Source organism: Chionomys nivalis, chromosome 2 (genome assembly GCF_950005125.1).
Source record: "Chionomys nivalis chromosome 2, mChiNiv1.1, whole genome shotgun sequence".
NCBI lineage: Eukaryota > Metazoa > Chordata > Mammalia > Rodentia > Cricetidae > Chionomys > Chionomys nivalis.
In genome coordinates, this window is record NC_080087.1 from 89813851 (window position 1) to 89839740 (window position 25890).

Consider the following 25890-nt stretch of genomic DNA (forward strand, 5'->3'; position numbering starts at 1 on the left):
TTTATTCTGTTGTGGGATATTTCTTTAACTTTGCAAAGATGTGTTATATTTGTTTATATTGTGGAACATACTTTACTTACACAAAGATGTGTTTTACTTGTTTATGGTGCATTTGTTTAATTATGTAAAGATGTTTAAGGCACCTGATTTGTCTAATAAAAGGCTGAATAGACAATAGCTAGGCAGCAGAGGGATAGGTGGCGTTCCTAGGCAGAGAGAATATATGGGAGGAGAGAAGATGGAGAAGAGAGAATGAGGGAGAAAAAAGGGAGATGTCAGGGCACAGAGTAAGACATACAGAATGAAAGAAAGGTAAAAAGAACCCTGAGGCAAAACATAGATGAAGAGAAACAGGTTAATATAGGTTATAAGAGGTAGCAAGTAACAAACATAATACCAAGCATTCATACCTAATAAGTTTCTATGTAATGATTTTGAGATGGTTGGTGACTCAAAAGATTTCCTGTTACATTATTTCTTGATTCAGTTTCCTCCCTTATTCAGTTTTCAAAATGAATACATCCATAATGCTTGGCAACATCAGTCTTGCAAGAAGATTGACAATGAATTCATATCTTAAATATTCTTTTACCAAGCTAATGTTTAAAATTTAATAATCTTAGTCCTCTATTCTCCAAATAACCCATAAAAGTAATTTATTTGCATGTATTAATGATGAACAATGGGTTTCTTTATGACATTTTCATATATGCATATATTTTTTTCTTTTATTGTTTTTATTAAGCAATTTTTTTGTCCATTTCTCAGACTTCCTGTCTTTTTTCTATTCCCATGGTCCCCATACTCCCAATTTACTCAGGAGATCTTGTCTTTTTCTACTTCCCATGTAGATTAGATCCATGTATGTCTCTTAAGGTCCTCTTTATTGTCTAGGATCTTTGGGGTAGCAAATTGTAGGCAGGTCTTTTTCTTGGCTTTGTGTTTAAAAGTCAATTATGAGTAAGTACATATTATATTTGTCTTTCTGTGTCTGGGTTACCTATTCAATATGATGTTTTCTAACTCCATCTATTTGCCTACAAATTTCAAGATATTATTTTTTTCTGCTGTGTAGTACTCCATTGTGTAAATGTACCACATTTTCTTTATCCATTCTTCAGTTGAAGGGCATTTAAGTTGTTTCCAGGTTCTTTCTATGACAAATATGTCTGCTATGAACTTAGCTGAGCACATGTCCTTGTGGTATATTGAGCCTTATTTTGGTATATACTAAATAGTGGTATTACTGGGTCTTGAGGTAGGTTGTTTCCTAATTTTCTGACAAATCACTATACTGATTTCCAAAGTGGTTGTACAAGTTTGCACTCCCACCAACAATGGAGAAGTGTCCACTTTATTCCACATCCTCTGCAGCATAAGCTATCATCAGTGTTTTTGATCATGGACATTCTGTTAGGTGTAAGATGGAATCTCAGAATTGTTTTGATTTGTATTTCTCTGACGGCTAAGGATGTTGAGCATTTCCTTAAGTGTCTGTCAGACATTTTAGATTTGCCCATTAAGAGTTTTCTATTTAGGTCTTTACCCCATGAAGTTATAGGGCTAACGATTTCTATGTCTCAGTGGAGCTGGCTGTAGTCAGCCTTGTTCCCAATACCTATTTAGGGCCTGGATATGTAGAAACACTGTATTTTCTCTTACACTACCCCCACCAACAATAATAAAAATAAAAAACGTTTCAACAGTTGAGCGGAAAGCTAAAGGGCAAAACACTAACTTAACATGAATAAAGTTCTTAACTAGGTAATCACTAATTAACAAGTATACATTTCACCTTTGGACAAAATATACCATGATAATTTACCATAGTAATGACTTGAGCACAAAAGTATTGGAATTTTAGTGGTGGTAATAGAGCTATTGTAATTCTAGTAAAAGAAGAAAAGGGAAGGTAACGGGACCATTCCTCAAGATTCTAGTCAATGCTCTGCGTTCCCGTAATGGTAACTGATCTCAGGAGATGCTGCAGCAGATAAGTAAAACACTAATTGAAAAGGGGACTCTATGATGCTTCTTTAATGAAGTCATCATCTATGATGAGAAAGAAATTTCTGATGTTTTGGGGTCACCTAAGTTTCTACAAATAACCCATCTTCATGTTCCATAAATATCCCCAAAAAACATTGGTTCATCTAGTTGCATTTTGATGGAACGGTTATTTGGCCTGTTACCGGTATCCTTTCTGGGTAAGCAGACATTTTTAGTCACAGCTCCCAGGAAAAGGCATTGAAACAAAAGTGGGGCAGGAAGGTTAAAGAAGCAGTGCCAGGAGTGGTGGAACATTCCTGCAATCCCAGAACTTGGATGGTGAGACCAAGAGTATCAAGAGTTCAAAGGCATTCCTGAATACATAGGGAGTACAAACAGTCTCAAGAAACTAAACAAACAGACATACATGGAAATGATAGCTTACAACTATGAACCACGTGCCCAGGATTTTGAGGAAGAAATATCACCATCAATTTAAGATCATCCTGAGATGCTCAGTGAATTCTAGGCCAGCAACTAGAGTTATACTTCAAGACCCTTATTCAAAAAGTGGGCAGAGGGGGCTGGAGAAATAATTTGCGGTAATGAAGAGTTGCTGCTGAATAGAGGACTCGGGTTTGATTCTCAGCACCCAATGGAAGACCACACACCGCTCTAACTTCAGTTTCAAAGGATCTGATGCCTTCCTCTGACTTCCATGTCTAACAAGCACCCAGTGAGTACACACTGTTCCCAAAGTCACCTTAAATGTTCAAGCACAGACCATGCTTGACAGCAAATCAGGTAGGCTACAGATCTTTGTTCTCTTCTCCCTCTCTTTTCCCAGGTACAATCCCCCAGTCCCATCCAAGTTCTACAGAACACCTGTGGCTACCTTTCCTGTACTCTCTGCTCTTATCTCCTATAGATCCCACATATCTTCCCCTTCCAAACTCTCTACCCCAACTTGCTGTTTTGTCCAGAACCAAACACCAGCAGACACTCTTTGCTAATCCAAGAACTGCTCCTGCCAGGGCAACAAGTGGGCAGATATTGTGTCCACACCTCTCCTTCTGTTCTCCAGATACAACCCCCAAACTCTTATCCCAGCTTTGTGATGGAGGTGGGTCATCTTTCTATCTGTTGTTTCATTGGTTAAGTAATAAAGAAACTGCCTTGGCCCCTTTGATAGGACAGAAAATTAGGTAGGCGGAGTAAACAGAACAGAATGCTGGGAGAAAGAAGCCGAGTCAGGAGTCGCCATGATTCTCCCACTCTAGACAGACGCAGGTTAAGATCTTTCCTGGTAAGCCAGCTCATGGTACTACACAGAATATTAGAAATGGGTTAGATCAATATGTAAGAGCTAGCCAATAAGAGGCTGGAGCTAATGGGCCAGGCAGTGATTAAAAGAATACAGTTTCCATGTAATTATTTTGGGGCATAAGCTAGCCATGTGGGCGGCTGGGTGTGGGGACGCAGCCCTGCCGCTCATATTACAACAGAGTGGCGCCCAGCGTGCTAATGAACTCCACGTAAAACCTGAGAGGGCTTAAAAAGGACACAGAGAGAATTTAAGACAGCTTTTTGCTGTTTATGGGTTGCATGCAGCAAAGAAATTGTCCTGACTCAGCAGCAGGAAAAAACTGGCTGTTTTAAAATGCCGGCTTTCTGGGCTGTGCCGCCATCGTGATCTCTGTCTGGCTCCTGCAGGATACAGAGTCTTTCAGTGGATCATTTGGAGTAAAGTGCTACGGCTTGCTTGATGGCAATGTGAACTGCTGTGTGCCTTAAACTGTGTGTGGCTCAGGGGCACCAAATGGCTCTGAGGCAGGAGCGGCTCAACTCCACCATGCTGAACTGTGGTGGTCTCAGGCAGGAACTACCGTAATTACCACAATAACAGCGCAGTTAAGGTTTCGACTGGGCAGGACACAGGTGATACCGTATTATCTGTACACGGTGCAACTTAAGTTTTTAAGAAGTGCTTAACATTTTAAGAAATGCTCCTGGATAATAAAAAAATTACAGATTCACAATAGAACTGATTCAGACACTGTTGGATGAATGTACGTAGGCTAGAGAGAGAAGAAACAAATAACAAATATAGAGAATAAAAAAAAGGGTAAAGTCTTTAAAGGGACAGAGTACAGATAGTTATAGATTAAAAGAAATAAAGAAAAATAAGCCACGTAAAAATGGAAAATTCACAAAGAGTCTGGATTCTTTGTATTATTGTGTTTTCTTTAAAATTTTTGACTGTGAAGGAGCTAAGTACTGAGAGACATTTCATTATATGGGCTGCCAAGCTAAACCAGAATGGATACAAGGGTATTATGATTTCAGAATATGGGTCTAAGGATATGATGCTTTGGAGAGGGTCTTCTTTTGTTTTCACAGAGGATGAGACTCTGTGGATTGCGCCTATCCCGATATGGTATGATAGACCACGCCCTCCTGAAAGGTTGCTGTGAACACCTTCAAAAACTTACTTCACTCAACTGCTGACTGAGATGACCCTGACACACAGGTTACACCATGAAAGATCTGAATACAGTGCCCCCATTCAGCAGGAAGCAGTTTGGAGAGGAAAAACTGCGCCCACGTTCCCAAATATGGTTTATAAATGTTCTTTTACATTTAAAGGGGGATATGATATAGATATGAATAATTTGCATTGGTATGGATTTTAAGGTCAATTTTGTTATATGTATATGTATTTCTGATCTTGATTAAGGTATTGTGATTGTGTAGTTCATTTTTAAAATGTAATGTATAATTAGGAAATATAGGTTGATGGATAATCATGAATAATAGTCAAGCTTGTAGTCATGTTAGTTAGATTTTCTGGATATATATATATATATATATATTTCAGTTGGATAGACATTCTTCATATCTTTCAAAGACAACAGAATATGGCATTTAAAATGTTTTAATAACTTAGGGCTTTTCATGACAATGAGACACGTCTGCTCCTGACAGCACCAATCTACTTCAAGAGGAAGATGGGCATCGAAGAGGCTCCTTAAGGAGTTTGATAGCCATTTGGGCAAGAAACTGCTCTTGCCTGGACTGTTGCATAAACTGGACACAGAGAACCCACAGAGAGAGGACTGCTGAACTTGCCTAAAGGTTAGATGATCTTTCGGGGTTCCTGATTTATAAAAGAGTCTACGAGACATTCTGCAGGACACAGCAGATAGTGACTGAACTGTCTTTGAAATTTCCTGCTTCATGGAAATGTCTGCTGAATTCTATGGGCCTGTAGGCCGAAGATGGATGCCCCAACGGTACAGAGGAACTTTGAGTGACTGTCCAGGCAGCAAGATGTCTCTGTCATTTCGAGAGTTTTCTTACTTCTTGTTTACTTAGGTAATATTATATCCTTCTGGAGTCTTTGATGGAGTTGAAGAATGGATAGATATAGTTTTCCTTAGTTATGATAAGAGATAAAATAGATATAAATATTATAACTGTAATTCTTGCTTGATAACTGTTTTGCTATATGTAATCTTACTATGTTAAAGTGAAAGCCTTTCTTTTTTGTTTAAACAGAAAAAGGGGAAATGATGGAGGTGGGTCATCTTTCTATCTGTTGTTTCATTGGTTAAGTAATAAAGAAACTGCCTTGGCCCCTTTGATAGGACAGAAAATCAGGTAGGCGGAGTAAACAGAACAGAATGCTGGGAGAAAGAAGCCGAGTCAGGAGTCGCCATGATTCTCCCACTCCAGACAGACGCAGGTTAAGATCTTTCCTGGTAAGCCAGCTCATGGTACTACACAGAATATTAGAAATGGGTTAGATCAATATGTAAGAGCTAGCCAATAAGAGGCTGGAGCTAATGGGCCAGGCAGTGATTAAAAGAATACAGTTTCCATGTAATTATTTTGGGGCATAAGCTAGCCATGCGGGTGGCTGGGTGTGGGGACGCAGCCCTGCCTCTCATATTACAACAGCTTTGTAGCAGGGAACCTGCTGCTGTCTCCCTTTCCTCTATGACTCCATCCCCACTGGATTGCAAAGATCTTCTTCTTGAACTCATACATTCATCTCAACCCCCAATACCAGCAGACAATCCATGCAAACATACTAGCTGAACAGGCAAGGGAAGCAGAGAAGCTAATTGAAGACCTTCAAACTCCTCCCCCTCCTCCAAACCAAGTTTCCTAGTCTCATCCTTATCTATGCAGCAGATAATGGGCTTCTTCAGTCTTCCTTTTCTGTATGCTGACATCTGTAGGTCCTATAAACCTTACCCTCCTAAACTCCCTCTCTCCATTTGTTGTTCTATATGAACCTACAACTAGGAAGCACCCCCTAATAAGCCACAGGTCACTCTGGCCAAGAAAGTAGAATGGCTGTCTGTAAATTTTCTTTTTCCTTTGTTCCTTAGACTAACCCTCAAGTCCCACACCCACTGCTATAGCAAAACTTCTGGGCTGATCTCTTTCCCTGCTTCACCCCATTCAAAAGTGATGAAATAAGCAGACAATTGCTTGCTCTGCTCTTCTTCCCCCTGAGAATGCCTTCAGACCCTAGTCTACCTCTATTCCTAACTGTAAGCTCCCAATACCCAGAAACACATTTCACCTAAAATCCCTATCTGCTTCAATGAAAATTTCCTAACAAGCAATATACAGGCATCATACATTCCAAAAATCCATAAAGAAAACAAAAACGAGGGGAAGAAATACACACCAAAATAAACCCATCAATCAGCATCTATATCTCTATTCATGCCAGTTGCAGATTCTTTCATGTCAGTGTAAAAACACAATCAATAACACTCAGGGCAATGTGACTCCACAAAATTCCTGCTATCCTCCAAAACAGCAGGCCCTGAATATTCCAATATACTTCAAGCAAAAGACAAAGACCTGAAAACCACCCAATTGAAGATTGAGGTCCTTAAAGAGGAAACTAATATAGCCCTTAAAGAAATACAGTAAAATGCAAAGAGATAGTGGAAAGGCAATGTAAAAAACTATTAAAGATCTGAAAAGAAAAATAGGATCAATAAAGAAGCCCCAAATTGAGGATATCCTAGAAATGAAAAATTTAGGAATTCAGATAAGAAGTACAGATAAGAAGTTCACCAACAGAACACAAGAGATAGAACAGAGAATCTCAAGTGTTGAAGATACAAAAGAAGAAATGGATATTTTAGTTACAAAGTTTTTTTTTGTGTGTGTTTTTTTGTTTGTTTGTTTTGGTTTGTTTTTTTTTTTTTTTTTTGATTTTCGAGACAGGGTTTCTCCATAGCTTTTGGTTTCTGTCCTGGAACTAGCTCTTGTAGACTAAACTGGCCTTGAGCTCACAGACATCCACCTGTCTCTGCCTCCCGAGTGCTGGGATTAAAGGCGTGTGCTACCACTGCCCACCTCCTCAAAGTTTCCTGAAAAAAATAATCCAGGAGCCAGGCGGTGGTGGCGCACGCCTTTAATCCCAGCACTTGGGAGGCAGAGGCAGGTGGATCTCTGTGAGTTCGAGACCAGCCTGGTCTACAGAGCTAGTTCCAGGACAGGCTCCAAAACCACAGAGAAACCCTGTCTCGAAAAACCAAAAAAAAAAAAAAAAAAAAAATCCAGGAAATCAGACTCTATCAAAAGACAAAACCTATGAATAATAGAAATAGAGGAAGAATAAAAATCCCAGCTCAAAGGCTGAAAAAATTATTTTTAACAAAATTACAAAAGAAAATGTCTATAACTTAAAGGAGATGCTTATAAAGGAACAAGAAGCATACAAAACAACAAATAGATTGGGCCAGAAAAGAAAGTATGCTTGACACTAATAATAATACAGAACAAAATAAAAGAATATTAAAAGATGCAAAGAAAAAGACCGAGTAACATATGAAGGCAGACATACTAGAATTATATGTGACTTCTCAAGGGAGACTCTAAAAGTCAGAAGGGCCTAAACAGATGTGCTTAACACTCTAAGAGACCAGATGACAGTCTAGAATACTACACATGCATAGAAACACTTTCAGTTGTCTAAGCCTAAACCCTAAACCTAAGCCCTAATCCCCCTAACCCTAACTCCTAACCCTAACTGACTGTTGAGAAGTCTTGCATTAACTGAAGCTGTAGAGGGAAGGTATGCTGATACCTAAGGCTCTGAAGAAAAAGGTATCCTGACTGTTAGAAATCAGGCCATACTTACAGCTGTGAGGGAAAGTGTATTGGATACCTCCTGCTATGAGGAGAAAAGGTATGGTCCAAAACCACAAGTCTATTCCACTTTATCTGAAGGTCAGAGTTTGAGGTTGCTCAAAGTTGTTAACAGGTGTGGTTACACGCCCTGACCTAAGGTGTGGTTGTTTTGTGTTTTTGACTTTAAGAGAGCCATACAGGTAAATCTATTCAAACATACTTCTCCTTTGAATTAAGAGGTTTGACCTAGGGAATGACTGCCTTTAGGATACTTAGTCTAGGGTAGATCTACTGCCTGAATAACAGAATGTTTTTTCTCAACAATTATGGACTTGATGTCTCAAAAGTATTGAAGCAAGTAACTGTTTTAGTTGTCCTATGCATCACATCAAAGCAGTCTTTTGTCTTCTTCCCCCTGTTGTATCGGAGTATCAAAGTATATGGAAAATTAAATGCAGGCTGACTTACAGTTTTCACTGGAACTCCCTCCCGGTACTATCCTATGTTTCTGTTTTATTCTTTTCACTTGTGTCTACATTCTCTTTACTTATTTTTCTATTCCCCAGGCCCCTACCCTGGTAAGTAGTATACTTGTCAAAGACGGTCCCTGATATATACCGACTATTGAAAAGTCAAACTATACCCGAGGCTGTGGACCAGTGGGAGAGGTTCTTCTGGCAGCATGTGGCAATACTGCTCATCTCCAAGAAAGCCATCACAGATGGGCCCTGTTTCATTCTGCTAAGAGAGCTTCAATGCAGAGATGTCCATTGCTGTTCTGCTCCACTCCCCTAAGGGGGTTTCCTGGCAGAGGTTTCCAATGCTTCTCTGTTTCACCACACTAGGGAGTTTCCTAATAGAGAGGTCAATGTCTTTCTCAGCTTCAGCCCAAATGTTACTTCTCTGCTTCAATGGAGTTAATGGGAAACTGTTGCTGAAATGTTGCAGTCTCTGGTGAAGAGTTGCTACTTCTGCCCTGCTCCTTTAAGAGAGTTTGCCAGCAGAGGTCATCAAAGCTTCTCTGTTCCAATCCACTACAAAGTTTCTTATCACTCCATTGAAAGGTCTTCACCCAAAACTCATTCAAGAAATTGATTTGGAAGGGAAGAATCCAGGAGAGGGTCTGCCTCTGCTAGGACAGAAATGGGCAGATGCCAGCTGAACAGGTACAGAACTTAGGACAGCTTTCTTATGGAGAATATTCTCAGGGTGAGGATTGGTTAGATATTAATGTCTGATCTTGAACAATGCAGAGATTGGCTGGATTGCATGCTCAGGGTTTGGTAGATCTCCAGCTTAGGGATTAGCTGGTTTTGTGCTCAGTTGGTCAAGGATAGAGTGTGTATCTTTGGCTCTTGTTTCAAAGTCAAAGTGTGTTTGTTCACTAGGCCCTTACAACCTTTTGAGTCTGGTTTCAGGGTAAGGTGTTTCTTTCATTGGCTCTGGATTCAGGAACAAAGTGTGTTTCTTTGTCTTTGTTTTGGAGTCAGGATATATATCTTTGGCTCCAGTTTCAGAGTCAAAATTATGTACTTCACTGGCTCTGGTTTCAGAGTCAGTATGTATTTCCTTGGCTGGTCCATTTACCCTATACAAAGGGCTTCATAAGGCTTTGCTTCAATGCCTCCCTGAGGCAAGTTAAGCCCTATCCTGGCCACCAAAGGAACCTGATCCTGTTCCAGGGGACCCATCAGAGTGGTTGGTGAGCGTGCTCCTGACCCATGGCAGGAGCCCAGAAACAGAGCAGGGACATTCCCCGACCCCCTTCACTTCCTAGTCATTCAGCAGGGGCTGCTCCCCTCTGCTGGGGTCTCTCTCTCTCTCTAACCCATCCCATTTTGCGCCCAGGAACCTCCTCCCTTCTTCCGCCCTTCTGCAGGGCACAGGATCTGCCAGTTCAGCCTGTTTGGGCGCTGGCACTGGCATGGGGTGCTGAGGACAAATGGGCCGACGGTAATTGCTTTGCTTCAATAGCATGTCTGCAGCAAGGTAAGCCCTTTGTTAACGAGGTTCCTGGCCACCAAGGAACCAGATCCTATTCCATAAGATCCATAGGATAGCATTTTAAGGAAGAGATGGGCAGGTGCCAAGGCAAAAATTCCTCCACCAATCTGAAAAACAACATGAAAACACCAGAACCCAGTGAACAGACAACAGAAGGTCTTGAACACCCTAATCCAGAAGAAGGGGAAAAAATTGACATTATGAAAGTGATAGAGTCCCTTAAACAGCATGTAAAAATGCCCTTATAGAAATGGATGAGAAGTATAACAAAAAGTTTGAAGAATTGAATAAATATGTAAATGATACCCTGGGAAACCAAGAAAAAACAATCAAACAGGTAATGGAAACAGTTCAAGAACTGAAAACTGAAATGGAGACAAGGAATGAAACACAAACCGAGGGCTGACTGGATATGGAAAAATCTAGGGCAACCAAAAGAGATTACAGAAACAAGAATAACTAATAGGATACAAGATATAGAAGAAAGAATGTCAGATGCTGAAGACACCATTGAGAAAACAAACGCACTGATCAAAGCAAACAGCAAATCCAACAAATTCTCATCACAAAACGTTCATGAAATATGGGACACAATAAAAAGACCAAACCTAAGAATAATAGGGATAGAAGAAGGAGAATTACAGCTCAAATGCCCAGAAAATTTATTTAACAAAATTATGGAAGAAAACATTCCCAACATAAAGAAAGATATTCCTTTGAAGGTTCAAGAAGCATACAGAACACCAAATAGACTGGATCCAAAAAAAAATCCCTCTCCATATAATAATCAAATCACAAAACATACAGATTAAAGAATATTAAGAGCTATAAAGGAAAAAGGTCAAGTTACTTATAAAGGTAAACCTGTAAGACTTACACCGGACTTCTCTATGGAAACCATGAAAACCAGAAGGTCCTGGATAGAGGTACTGCAGAAACCAAGAGACCATGGATGAAAGCCCAGAATACTATACCCAGCCAAGCTATTGTTCACTATCAATGGAGAAAACAAAGTATTCCAGGATAAAAACAAATTTAAACAATACGTAGCCACAAACCCAGCCTTACAGAAAGTAATAGAAGGAAAATCACAACCCAAGGAATCCAATATTGCCAACACTGCCTATAATAACTCAGACAACTAGCGACCCTTCACCAGCAGAACTAAAAGAAGGGAAACACACAAACTCTACTACCAAAAAATAATCACAACCTGAGTCAACAACCACTGGTCATTAATATCACTTAACATCAATGGACTCAATTCACCTATAAAAAGGCACAGGCTAAGAGATTGGATCCAAAAACAGGATCCAACATTCTGCTGTTTACAAGAAACACACCTCAACCACAAAGATAGACATCTACTCAGAGTAAAGGGTTGGGAAAAGGTTTTTCAAGCAAATGGACCTAAGAAACAAGCGGGTGTGGCCATACTAATTTCTAACAAATCTGACTTCAAACTAAAATCAGAAGAGATAGAGATGGTCATTTTATACTCACAACAGGAACAATTCATCAAGATGAAGTCTCAATCCTGAATATCTATGCCCCTAATATAAAAGCACCCACTTATGTAAAAGACACATTACTAGAACTCAAGGCAGACATCAAACCTCACATACTAATATTAGGAGACTTCAACACACCTCTCTCACCAATGGACAGGTAAATCAGACAGAAACCTAATAGAGAAATAAGAGGATTGAGGGAGGTAATGAAGCAAATGGACTTAAAAGACATCTATAGGACATTCCACCCAAATAGGAAAGAATATACCTTCTTCTCTGCAGCTCATGGAACCTTCTCAAAAATTGACCACATACTCGGTAACAAAGCAAAAAAATTTTAGTGACCACATGTGTTTTATCAGATCACCATGGATTAAAGTTAGAATGAGGCTACCCCCAGAAAGCCAACAAATTCATGGAAACTGAACAGTCAACTGCTGAACTACACCTGGGTCAAGGAAGAAATAAAGAAAGAAATTAAAGTCTTCCTTGAATTTAATGAAAATAAAGAGATAACAAATTCAAACCTATGAGACACTATGAAAGCAGTACTAAGAGGAAAGTTCATAGCACTAAGTGCCCACTTAAAACGGAGAAAGCACACAATGGAGACTTAACAGCACACCTGAAAGCGCTAGAAAAAAAAAGAAGCAGACTCACCTAGGAGGAGTAGAAGACTGTAAATAATCAAACTGAGGGCTGAAATTAACAAAATAGAAACACAGAAAACAATCCAAATAATCAATGAAACAAAAAGTTGGTTCTTGGAGAAAATCAACAAGATCGACAAACCCCTATCCAAACTAATCAAACGGCAGAGAGAGAACACACAAATTAATAAGATCAGAAATGAAAAGGGGGACATAACTACAGACAGAGAGGAAATTCAGAGAATCTTTAGATCTTACTACAAAAGCCTGTATGTCACAAAACTGGAAAATGCAAAAGAAATGGACATCTTTTTAGATAAGTACCATATACCAAAGCTAAACCAAGACCAGGTGAACAATCAAAATAGACCTGTTAGTTGCGAAGAATTAGAAACTGTTATCAAAAACCTCCCTTCCAAAAAAAGCCCAGGACCAGATGGTTTCAATGCAGAATTCTACCAGAACTTCTAAGATGAGCTAATACCTATACTCCTTAATGTATTTCACAATATAGAAACAGAAGAGTCATTGCCAAATTCCTTTTATGAAGCTACAGTTACCCTGATACCAAAACCACACAAAGACTCAACCAAGAAAGAGAATTGCAGGCCTATCTCACTCATTAACATCGATGTAAAAATCCTCAATAAAATACTGGCAAACTGAATCCAAGAACACATTAGAAAAATTATCCATTATGATAAAGTAGGCTTCATCCCAGAGATGCAGGGCTGGTTCAACATACGAAAATTAATCCATCTTATAAAAAAACTGAAAGAAAAAACCATATGATCATTTTATTAGATGCTGAAAAAGCATTTGACAAAATTCAATATCCCTTTATGATAAAGGTCTTGGAGAGAGTAGGGATACAAGGGTCATACCTAAATATAATAAAAGCTATTTACAGCAAGCCGACAGCTAACATCAAATTAAATGGAGTGATACTAAAGCCATCACACTAAAATCAGGAACACCACAAGGCTGTACACTCTATCCATACCTCTTCAATATAGTGCTTGAAGTTCTAGCAATAGCAATAAGACAACATAAGGGGATCAAGGGATTCATATTGAAAAGGAAGAAATTAAACTGTCATTATTTACAGATGATATGATAGTATACATAAGCGACCCCAAAAACTCTACCAAAGAACTCCTACAGCTGATAAACTTCTTTAGTGATGTGTCAGGATACAAGATGAACTCCGAAAAGAATCAGTTGCCCTCCTATACACTAAGGATAAGGATGCAGAGGGGGAATTCAGAGAAGCATCACCTTTCACAATAGCCACAAATAGCATAAAATATCTTGGGGTAACTCTGACCAAGGAAGTGAAAGATCTATTTGATAAGAACTTTAATACTTTTTTTTGTTTTTGTTTTTGTTTTTTTTGGGGGGGGGATTTTTCGAGACAGGATTTCTCCATAGCTTTTGATTCCTGTCCTGGAACTAGCTCTAGTAGACCAGGATGGCCTCAAACTCACAGAGATCCTCTGCCTCCCGAGTGCTGGGATTAAAGGCTTGTGCCACCACCACCCAGCTAAACTTTAAGTCTTTGAAGAAAGAAATTGAAGAGGAAAACAGAAAATGGAAGGATCTCCCTTGCTCTTGGATTGGGAGGATCCACACAGTAAAAATGGCAATTCTCCCAAAAGCAATCTGTAGATTCAATGCAATCCCCATCAAAATCCCATCAAAATTCTTCACAGACCTGGAGAGGACAATAATCAACTTTATATGGAAAAACAAAAAACCCAGGATAGCCCAAACAATCTTATACAATAAAGGAATGTCTCGAGGCATTAACATCCCTGACTTCAAACTCTATTACTGAGCTTCATAATTGAAAACAGCTTGGTATTGGCATAAAAACAGAGAGGTTGATCAATGGAATCGAGTAGAAGACCCGGATTTTAACCCACAAACCTATGAACACCTGATTTTTGATAAAGGAGCTAAAAGTATACAATGGAAGAAAGAGAGCATCTTCAACAAATGGTGCTGGCAGAACTGGTTGTCAACTTGTAGAAAATGAAAATAGATCCATATCTATCACCATGTAAAAAACTCAACTTCAAATGGACTAAAGACCTCAATATCCGTCTGAACACACTAAACCTGATAGAAGAGAAAGTGGGAAGTACTCTGTAACATATGGACAAAAGAGACCACTTCCTACATATTACACCAGCAGCACAGACATTAAGGGCAACATTGAATAAATGGGACCTCCTGAAACTGAAAAGCTTCTGTAAAGCAAAGGACACTGTCACTAAGATAAAAAGTCAACCCACTGACTGGAAGATCTTCACCAACCCTGCAACAGACAAAGGTCTGATCTCCAAAATATATAAAGAACTCAAGAAACTAGATGTTAAAAAGCTAATTAACACAATTAAAAAATGGGGCACTGAACTGAACAGAGAATTCTCTACAGAAGATGTTCAAATGGCCAAAAGACACTTAAGGTCATGCTCAACCTCCTTAGCTATCAGTGAAATGCAAATCAAAACTACTTGAGATACCATCTTACACCTGTCAGAATGGCTAAAATCAAAAACACCAATGATAGCCTTTGCTGGAGAGGATGTGGAGTAAGGGGTACACTCATCCATTGCTGGTGGGAATGCAAACTTGTGCAACCACTATGGAAAGCAGTGTGGCCGTTTCTTAGGAAATTTGGGATCACCCTACCCCGGACCCAGGAATACCACTCTTGGGAATATACCCAAGAGATGCCCTATCATACTACAAAAGTATTTGTTCAACTATGTTCATAGCAGCATTATTTGTAATAGCCAGAACCTGGAAACAACCTAGATGCCCTTCAATGGAAGAATGGATGAAGAAAGGGTGGAATATATACATATTAGAATACTACTCAGCGGTAAAAAAACAATGACTTCTTGAATTTTGCATGCAAATGGACGGAAATAGAAAACATTATCCTGAGTGAGGTAACCCAGACCCAAAAAGATGAACATGGGGTGCACTGACTCATAATTGGTTTTTAGCCATAAATATAAAACATTAAGCCTATAATTCATGATCCTAGAGAAACTAAATAAGGTGAACCCAAAGAAAAACATATAGTTATCCTCCTGGATATTGGAAGTAGTCAAGATTTCTGGGCAAAAATTTGGGAACTGGGATGTAGGGTGGGATGAGGGAAAGGGGAAATGGGGAGAGAAAAGTGAGAAGGGGAGGATAGGGATAACTTGGGGGAATGGGTTGGTTGGGATAATGGAAGGATGGTTATGGGACCAGCGAAGTATATATCTTAATGAAGGGAGCCATTTTAGGGTTGGCAAGAGCCTTGACTCTAGAGGGGTTCCCAAGGGTTCAGAGAGAGGTACCCAACTAAGTCCTTGGGCAGCTGAGGAGAGAGCCTGAAATGGCCCGATCCTATAGCCATACTAACGAATATCTTGCATATCACCATAGAACCTTCATCTGGCGATGGATGGAGATAGAGACAGAGACCCATATTGGAGCAATGGACTGAGCTCCCAAGGTCCAAATGAGGAACAGAAGGAGGGAGAACATGAGTAAGGAAGTCAAGACCGTGAGGGGGTCACCCACCCACTGAGACTGTGGGGATGATCTATTAGAAGATCACTAAGGCCAGCTGGACTGGGACTGAAAATGCATGAGATAAAACCGGACTCACTGAATATGGTAGACAATGAGGGCTGCTGAGAAGCCAAGGACAATGGCACTGAGTTTTGACCCTACTGCATGTACTGGTTTTGCGGGAGCCTAGCCATTTGAATGCTCACCTTCCTAAACCTGGATGGACGGGGGAGGACCTTGGACTGCCCACAGGACAGGGAACCCTGACTGCTCTTTGGACTGGAGAGGGAGGGGGAGGTTAGTGGGGTGTGGGGAGTGGGGGGAGGGGGAGGGAAAAGGGAGGTGGGGAGGAGGCGGAAATTTTTTTTAATTCTTTCTTAATTAAAATTTCCACCTGCACCCCATTTCCCATTTCCCTCCCCTCCTCCCAAATATTGCCCGCTCCCCCCAGTCCCCTCCCTCTATCCCCACTCCTCTTCTCCTCCCCCCACACCATTCAACCTCCCTCTCGATATTGAAGAGCAGTCCAAATTCTCTGCCCTACGGGAAGACGAAGGTCTTCTATCTATGTCCAGGAAGGTGAGCGTCTAAACAGGCTAAGCTCCCACAAAGCCAGTTCATGTATTAGGATCGAAACCTAGTGCCATTGTCCTTGGCTTCTCATCAGCCTTCATTGTCCGCCATGTTCAGCGAGTCCAGTTTCAACCCATGCTTATTCAGTCCCAGACCAGCTGGCCTTGGTGGGCTCCCAATAAATCAGTTCCACTGTCACAGTGGGTGGGTGCATCCCTCGTGGTCCTGATTTCCTTGCTCATGTTCTCCCTCCTTCTGCTCCTCATTTGGACCTTAAGAGCTCAGACCATTGCTCCAAATTGAGACTCTGTCTCTACCTCGATCCATCACCAGATGAAGGTTCTTTATAGGTAACTTGACTGCTCTTTGGACTGGAGAGGGAGCGGGAGGTGAGTGGGGTGTGGAGAGTGGGGGGAGGGAAAAGGGAGGTGGGGAGGAGGTGGAAATTTTTAACTAAAAAAAATTAATAAAAATGAAAAAGAAAAGAAAAAACCAAACGACTTCATAAATTGACAAATGCATATTTATCATGAGTTTCCAAGTACAAACCATATAAAAAGGGCATAATGCTTGAAAAGACTGTTAACGCTGACGAATTTATTTCTACAGAAGAAATAGTCTTGTGTTATAGTCAGAAGATTCTTGTACATTCCTGGCTGCCCAGACCTGTAATAATCACACAGAAACTGTATTAATTAAAACACTGCTTCTTGGCCTATTAGCTCAGAATTCTTTTTTTTCTTTGGTTTTTTTTGAGACAGGGTTTCTCTGTGGCTTTGGAGCCTGTCCTAGAACTAGGTCTTGTAGACCAGGCTGGCCTCAAACTCACAAATATCCACCTGCCTCTGCCTCCCAACTGCAGGGATTAAAGGTGTATGCCACCACCGCCCAGCTAGCTTAGGATTCTTTTTTTTTTTTTTTTTTCGAGACAGGGTTTCTCTGTAGCTTTGGTGCCTGTCCTGGAACTAGCTCTTGTAGACCAGGCTGGCCTCGAACTCACAGAGATCCACCTGCCTCTGCCTCCCAAGTGCTGGGATTAAAGTCGTGCGCCACCACCGCCAGGCCTAGCTTAGGATTCTTATCAACTAACTCTGACATCTTAAATTAACCCGTTTGTAGGGACATAGCCCCACCCATTGGGGGCGTGTTCACCTCGGGCTAATGTTTAGGGATAAATCTGCTGGGCGTGAGCCCAGCAGCCCTTTTCTTTTGCTCCGCTTTTCCAGTGCTCCGCGGGAACCTGTGGTCCTGTAAGTCTATTTCCTTATTAAAGCTGTATATATCTATATAATCTGTCTACATTCATTTGCGCCACCACATTTTGGTTGGTTTAGGGTTGAGGGGATGGGGTGATATTTTTTTTTTGAAAAAAAAAAGAAGAGGAAGAAGAAGGGGGTAACTGGTTTTTTGGGATGATTGGTATTTGTGAATTACTGTTTATAGAAAATTGTACTGGTACTGTTTCTTGTATATTGATATGTTAAATATTAAATGTGAGTGTTCCTACCTCTATTTTTGTATGAGTATGCTTATAACTTTGTCTATATTGTATTGATACATCTACCATATTACATTATACATTTCTACCTCTGATACTATGACATTGTTTACAGTTGAAGATCATTGTCTTCATATATTGCACAGTTGTTTATTCTTTTAGTTTTCAAAGTTAGATAGGTATTGAGAATTATATGTTTGTCATATTTATTTTTAAGTTAATCAGGTTTTTTAGTTACATAGAGATTATATTTAGTATAGATAGTATGATCTTCAGCCTCTTCAAAGAGCTGTAGAAAATGGCCTTTAATCTAACCTAAAATTTCTGTGCCAAAGAGACACAATTACTCCTGACAACACCACTCTACTCCCGAGAGAACGTTGAGCACCAAAGACACTCCACTGGGAGCTTGTCTTCTTTACAGAACTGGCCTTTGGGTTAAGAAAAGCCCATACCTCAACTTCTGACAAAGATACAAAATATCCCTAAGTGGATGAAACAAGATTGTCTTATCTTTCCAAGACAGGGTAGGATAGCCCTAAGAAAGTTCCTTGCCTTTAATAATGGTATGCCAGTTATGTTAGGCCTTAGCTAAAGTTGGTTGACTCAACATTGCAAACGAGACTTTGGGTGATTGCCCAGGTAGTCAGTTGTCTCTGTCAATTGTTGCACATTTTGGATATCTCTCGATTGTTAAGTAATATTTATTCCCTTCTCAGATCTTTGACGGAGTTGAAGATTATATAATTGTAGTTACTCTCTATGTTATTTAGACTCCTTGAGATAGAATGTTTAGCAAAAGTTTTGTTCTCAATATTGTTTGTTATATTTATTATTTGTTATTATTGCATATAGTTGTATTTGGTTTCGTTCTATCTTATTTAGACAAAAGGGGGAGATATAGGGACATAGCCCCACCCATTGGGGGCGTGTTCGCCTCGGGCTAATGTTTAGGGATAAATCTGCTGGGCGTGAGCCCAGCAGCCCTTTTCTTTTGCTCCGCTTTTCCAGTGCTCTGCAGGAACCTGTGGTCCTGTAAGTCTATTTCCTTATTAAAGCTGTATATATCTATATAATCTGTCTACATTCATTTGCGCCACCACACCCGTTCCTATTATTTTGTATTTTACCACAAGACTTGTGATTTTCCAGTAAAGTTCCAGGGCATGTCTCCTTCAGCAGATACATGGAGTCTGACTCCACTTTTTTTTCTCCTCTGTCTCTGCTTGGAATTCCTGCCTTGCTCTATTCTGCCGTGCCATAGACACAAAGCAGCTTCTTTATTAAACAATGGTAACAAAATATATTTACAGCATACAGACGGGAATCCCAAATCACTGTGTAGCTGATTATAAGTGTTTTGGCTAAAGATCTTACAAAATACTTTATAATAAGAAGTCCTCAGTATCTTTTTTGGGTACTCAATTTCTATTTTAATATACAAAGATTTTAATGGATTGTTGCATACAAAAAGTTTTACTCTTATATAAAGTACAAAATTTTTATCACACTGAATACATTAGGGTTTCTCTGCAATATGCTTTTTCTCATGATTTAGATTATCCATACATGGAAATGATTTATCACACTGATTACATTCATAGAGTTTATCTTCAGTGTGTGATCTTTCATGCATTTGAAGAGTACTGTGAAGTGAAAAGGCTTTACCACACTCACTGTATTCATAGGGTTTCTCTCCAGTATGGCTTCTTCTATGTCTTTGGAGACGACTGTGACAAGCAAAGGCTTTACCACATTGATTACATTCATAGGGTTTCTCTCCAGTATGGCTTCTTTCATGAACTTGTAGATTACAGTTATCTGCAAAGGATTTACCACACTGATTACATTCATAGGGTTTCTCTCCAGTATGGCTTCTTTTATGTCTTCGTAAATTATTGTGGCGTGCAAAGGCTTTACCACATTGATTACATTCATAGGGCTTCTCTCCAGTATGGCTTCTTTCATGACTTTGTAGACAACTGTGGCGTGCAAAGGCTCTACCACACTGATTACATTCATAGGGTTTCTCTCCAGTATGGATTCTTTTATGATTTTGTAGACTACCATGTTGTGCAAAGGCTTTACCACACTGATTACATTCATAGGGTTTCTCTCCAGTATGGCTCCTTTCATGAACTTGTAGGTGAGTGTGTTGTGCAAAGGCCCTACCACAGTGATTACATTCATAGGGTTTCTCACCAGTATGGCTCCTTTCATGAGCTTGTAGATGACTGTATTGTGCAAAGGCTCTACCACACTGGTTACATTCATAGGGTTTCTCTCCAGTATGGGTTCTTTCATGACTTTGTAGAGAACTGTGGCGTGCAAAGGCTTTACCACACTGATTACATTCATAGGGTTTCTCTCCAGTATGGCTTCTTTCATGAATTTGTAGACGACTGTGTTTTGCAAAGGCTTTACCACAGTGATTACATTCATAGGGTTTCTCTCCAGTATGGATTCTTTTATGAATTTTTAGATAACTGTTCTGTGCAAAGGCTTTACCACAGTGAATACATTCATAGGGTTTCTCTCCAGTATGGGTTCTTTCATGAACTTGTAGATTACTGTGACGAGCAAAGGCTCTACCACAGTAATTACATTCATAGGGTTTTTCTCCAGTATGGGTTCTTTCATGACTTTGTAGATGACAGTGAAGAGCAAAGGCTCTACCACAGTGATTACATTCATAAGGTTTTTCTCCAGTATGACTTCTTTTATGTGTTTGGAGACTACTGTGACAAGCAAAGGCTTTACCACACTGATTACATTCATAAAGCTTCTCTCCAGTATGGTTTCTTTCATGAATTTTTAGATGAGTGTGACGAGCAAAGGCTTTACCACACTGATTACATTCATAGGGCTTCTCTCCAGTATGGATTCTTTCATGAATTTTTAGATTACGGTGTTGTGCAAAGGCTTTACCACAGTGATTACATTTATAGGGCTTCTCTCCAGTATGTGTTCTTTCATGAATTTGACAATGACTGCTATATGCAAAGGTTTTACCACATTGATTACATTCATAGGGTTTCTCTCCAGTGTATGTTCTTTGATGCATTTGAAGAGGACTGTGATGTGAATAGGCTTTACCACACTCATTTTCTTCATAGGGTTTCAATCTAGTATGTGTTTTCTCATACCTGTGAAGATGACTGTCACATGCAAAGGCTTTAACACATTGAGTATATGCAGAAGTTTTCTCTCTAGTTTGACTTGTTTCATGCCTACAATGATAATGGTATATGTGAAAGCATTACTACATTTAATACATTGTTTAATTTTTTTATCTGTATAAATTAATTTTACAATTTAGTCCTATTTTAAAGAGGAATTATATGTTAAGGTTTTATCACCATGTTTACCTACTTGTTTTTCCCATTTATAAAAGCTTGCTTTTCATCTTTAAAGATAACTGACAACAGCCTTTATAACATGGTTCACATTTACAGAATCTTTTTTTTTCTGTATGAGAATTATCATGTATTTGAAGAGAACAGAAAAAACTCTTACTGCATTCACAAGGTTTCCTATATTGTGAGTGATACTATATATGCTAAGTGAACTAGGACAAACAGAAGTATTTACACAGTCTTAGTACTCATGGTACTTTTCTGAAATGTTAGCTTATTGATAGATTAACAATAAGAGTAGAAAATCAATTACTTGTATACTTGTACATCAGATTCAACAAGTATACTCAGCATAGGGATGGCTACATTTCTTCTGTCTGATTGGAGAGAGAGAGAGAGGTATGTTATACCTTTTCAGATCCCTATGCTCATGTGGTTTGTGCCCAGAGTAACATATGATATATCTAGTAAAGGTAGAATAACAAATATAAGGTTTTCACATTGATTTCAGTTTGACTTTCTGTCCTCATAGACTTGTGGTATCTGGATTAAGGCCTCTCCACAACAGCTACACCTTGATTCATGACTCTAACTGTCTCCTCATTAAACTTAACAAATACATGGGTTAAACTACTCTCTGTATGGACTATTAGTGTAATAGAGAGTTTGGCAGATATACTTATCACCTTTTCAACATGTATATCTTTTATAATATGAATAATATGAAATAAATGGATTGGCAATTTTACAGTAGAACTCTCATTGTACTATGATTCAAATGGTAATATAGGTTAAGACATTGTTTCCTTGACTTCTTTCTTAAAAGAATGACTTGCCCAGCAATCTTGTCTACTTCCAATATCCAGGAGGATAAGTATATGTTTTTCTTTGGTTTCACCTTCTTATGTAGCTTCTCTAGGATTACAAATTATAGGCTCAATGTCCTTTATTTATAGCTAGAAACCAATTATGAGTGAGTACATCCCATGTTCACCTTTTTGGAAACTCGGGGGTGGTGTGGGATGGGGGAAAGGGGAGATGGGAATAGAAAAGTTAAAAGGGGAGGATGGGGAGAGCTTGGGAGAATGGGATGGTTGGGATAAAGAAAGTGTGGATATGAGAGCAGGGAAGTATATATCTTAATTCTGGGAGCCGTTTTAGGGTTGGCAAGAGTCTTGACTCTAGAGAGGTTCCTAGGGGTCCATAGAGATGTCCCCAGCTAGGTCCTTGGGCAGCAGAGAAGAGAGAGCCTGAAATGGCCTGATCCTATAGCCATACTAATGAATATGTTGCATATCACCATAGAACTTTCATCTGGCAATGGATAAAGATAGAGATAGAGACCCACATTAGAGCAATGGACTGAGCTCCCAAGGTCCAAATGAGGAGTAGAAGGAGGGAGAACATAAGCAAGGAAGTCAGGACCGTGAAGGGTGCACCTACCCATTGAGACGGTGGGGGTGGGGCTGATATAACGGGAGCTCACCAAGGTCAGCTGGATTGGGACTGAAAAAGCATGAGATAAAACCAGACTCTCTGAACATGGTGGACAATGAGAAGCCAAGGACAATGGCACTCGGTTTTGATCCTACTGCATGTACTGATTTTGTAGGAGCCTAGCCTGTTTGGATGCTCACTTTCCTAGACCTGAATGGAGGGGTGAGGACCTTGAACTTCCCACAGGGAAGGGAACCCTGACTGCTCTTCGATTGGAGAGAAGGGGAGGGAGTAGGAGGAGGGGAGTGGAAGGAGGGGGAGGGAAAAGGGAGACAGGGAGGAGGCGGAAATTTTTCAGTAAAAAAAGAATGAATTGCAAGTGCAGTTCACCTATCTGAAATCAAGGTATACGATTTTGTGAGAATTTAATAAACATTGATGCACTTTATTACTTACACTGTTGCTTTTCTTTAAAACATATAGGATACATTGCAAATCCTTCAGAGATACATTTGTATCAGGTTACACATGAAAATTACCTTTTATGTCTTCTAGAACTTTGACAATGTTCTTCAATATTATGATCTTTCCAACTGTATCCTAAAAATATAGTGACAGAAAAATTTATGTTATATTAAAAATTGTAAAAAATTTAGTTTCCATTTGAAGCAAACCTTACAACCACGCCTGATTTATTAACCCCATTCTTTTTTCTCAATAATATTACAAAAGCGTATCACTAACCAATGAATAGTTGTCTCCTTATTTGATACATGAAAGATAATTAAGTCTTACCTATACTAGTGAGGTTCCGGTAGATCTCCCCCATCACATCTTTGTAGAGATTCTTCTGGGAAGGATTCAGCAAAGCCCATTCTTCCAAAGTGAAGTTGACATGCACGTCTTCATAGGTCACTGCATTCTAAAATATCCCATACATGTGTACAACAGAAAGCATGAGTTTGACAACACTTTTAACATATACTTCTTTGACAGCATAGTTATATAATTCTGCTGCTCTCCATGCTTATTCCATGACGTAGACATCATAATTTAATCACTGAGTCACTTTAGAAGCAAACTGAATACGAGGTTCACCTCTGTCATATCTGAACTCTTTGAATGGTTCACCTTGCAAGAGAAATGCCTACTAACCAACAATAAAAGATATGTAAACAGATCAACAGTACAGCCTACAGATAATAGAAATTGTATGAATGATTATGTTCTAACTACAAAAAAGAAAAGTAAGATGAAAAAGGCTGGATGCATTGAATCATGCCTCTAATCCTTGTACTCAGAAGGCAGAGGCATGTATTTCTCTATCTGCCTCTGAGTTAAAGACAAGCCTAGTCCATGCTATCACTTCTAGGAAATTTAGAAATGCATATTAAATACATGTTCCACATAAAAAATAATCAAAAAAACCATAAAAGATAGAAATAACTCATAGATTTTTGCTGAAGTTTCAACAAAGAGTTATGCATTTACTTCAACTCTTTATTCATCTACCAGAAACATGAAGTGCCCCAATTTAAACTGCAACATAAATAAGGTTTTACTAAAAGGCATGGTGTGTTTAAAAAGGTACAAATGGACAAATGAAAACAATAGCAATTAATATGCTGATGAACAATAATCAACACAGAGCAGGAAAGATGGTTCAACATTACAGAGTCCTCCTGGTCTTGCATATAGGTGGGCTCATGGGGGATCACAACTGTCCATTATTCCAAGATCAGGGTTTCTAGTACCATCTTTTGATCAATATAAGAACCAGGTACTCACATGGTGCATATCCACGCATACAGGTAAAATACTCTTTTTAAAATAAAAATTCAAAACAAACAAAAACAGGCAGGAAAAAGGTTATGCACCTGCAATCCAATGACTAAGAAGGCACAGGCAGTATTAATGTCATGAATACATGCCATCCTGAGAAACATAATGATACACAGTCTGGCCGGGTGGTGGCGCACACCTTTAATCCCAGCAGTTGGGAGGCAGAGGCAGGCGGATCTCTGTGAGTTTGAGACCAGCCTGGTCTACAGGAGCTAGTTCCAGGACAGGATCCAAAACCACAGAGAAACCTTGTCTCGAAAAACCAACAAAAAAAATGATACACAGTTTGTAAAATTTTAAAATTCAAGATATGGGTAAAGCTCAGTACAACAGCATATGCGTGATACGAACAAAACCATCATGCAACAATATAAAAACAAAAAAGTCAGGAATGCTAGCCCACCTTTAATCGGATCACTTGGAAGTCAGAGTCAGATAATCTCTGAGTTTGGAGCCATCATGGTGTATATATAGAACTACTTTCAAAATAGCTAGGGATACACAGAGAAACCTTGTCTTCAAAAATAAACAAACAAAACTGAAAAGAGTATGCTAACAAACGACCTTAGCACTAGACAGCAGTTAATTCTACTGAATCTTATGTGATGTAGTGATAGAGTTCATAATGGTGGGGAAGTTATGACAGCAAAGAAAGAAGCTGACTGTTTAGTTTCAACCACAACACAATAGGCACAAAGAACAGGAAATGGGTTGAGAATGTAGAAACTCATATTGTGGGATTCCCCTTTGTATGCTGTGATTATCGTTGGTTAATAAAGGAAATACTTTCGGCCTGTAGTAGAGCTATAGGATCTTAAGAGATCTTAGAGAGCTTGGAAAGGAATTCTAGACACTAAAAAAATGAAGTTTAGCTGCATTTATTTCCCCAGATGGGCTTTGCTTACTGATGACATGCTGTGGCTTCTTTAAGAGAGGTTTTCCTGATTTAGCGATAGATATCAAAATCAAAATCAATAATAAAAAAGCTGTGCCTATTGAAATGCCAGCATTCTGGGTCATGTTGCCAGCACAGACTCTCACTCTTTCTGGAAGAACAGCTTTGGGATCTGTGAGCAGATGGCTAATTGCAACTTAGATTCCCTGTGTACCTGAAAATGGGACAATGTACATGGCTCTGAGAGGCAGCAAACATGCCTCTGTTATGTTGGACTGGGTGGAGCAAGCTGGCAGGCCATATTTACTCTACCAATGGCACAGCCTAAGTTCATAAGAAATCCTCAGCATTTTAAGAAGTACTCCTGAACAGTAAAGAATTGCAGATACACAATAGG

The 25890-nt window shown here is 39.4% G+C and overlaps 1 protein-coding gene across 2 annotated transcripts in view; it reads right to left on the reverse strand.

Moving 5' to 3' along the window:
* LOC130869599 (zinc finger protein 431-like) overlaps positions 1-25890 on the reverse strand; it is an 87997-nt gene that overhangs the window by 41346 nt on the left and 20761 nt on the right. The window contains exons 2-4 of one of the 2 annotated variants that reach the window (XM_057761886.1): positions 23552-23678; positions 23296-23356; positions 19641-21109 (exon numbers count right to left, since the gene is read on the reverse strand). In XM_057761886.1, coding sequence (XP_057617869.1) covers positions 19641-21109; positions 23296-23356; positions 23552-23678 — 1657 coding nt within the window. Of the gene's footprint in view, positions 1-19482; positions 21194-23295; positions 23357-23551; positions 23679-25890 lie in introns of those variants that run through there. The other variant, XM_057761887.1, reaches the window with a different exon arrangement.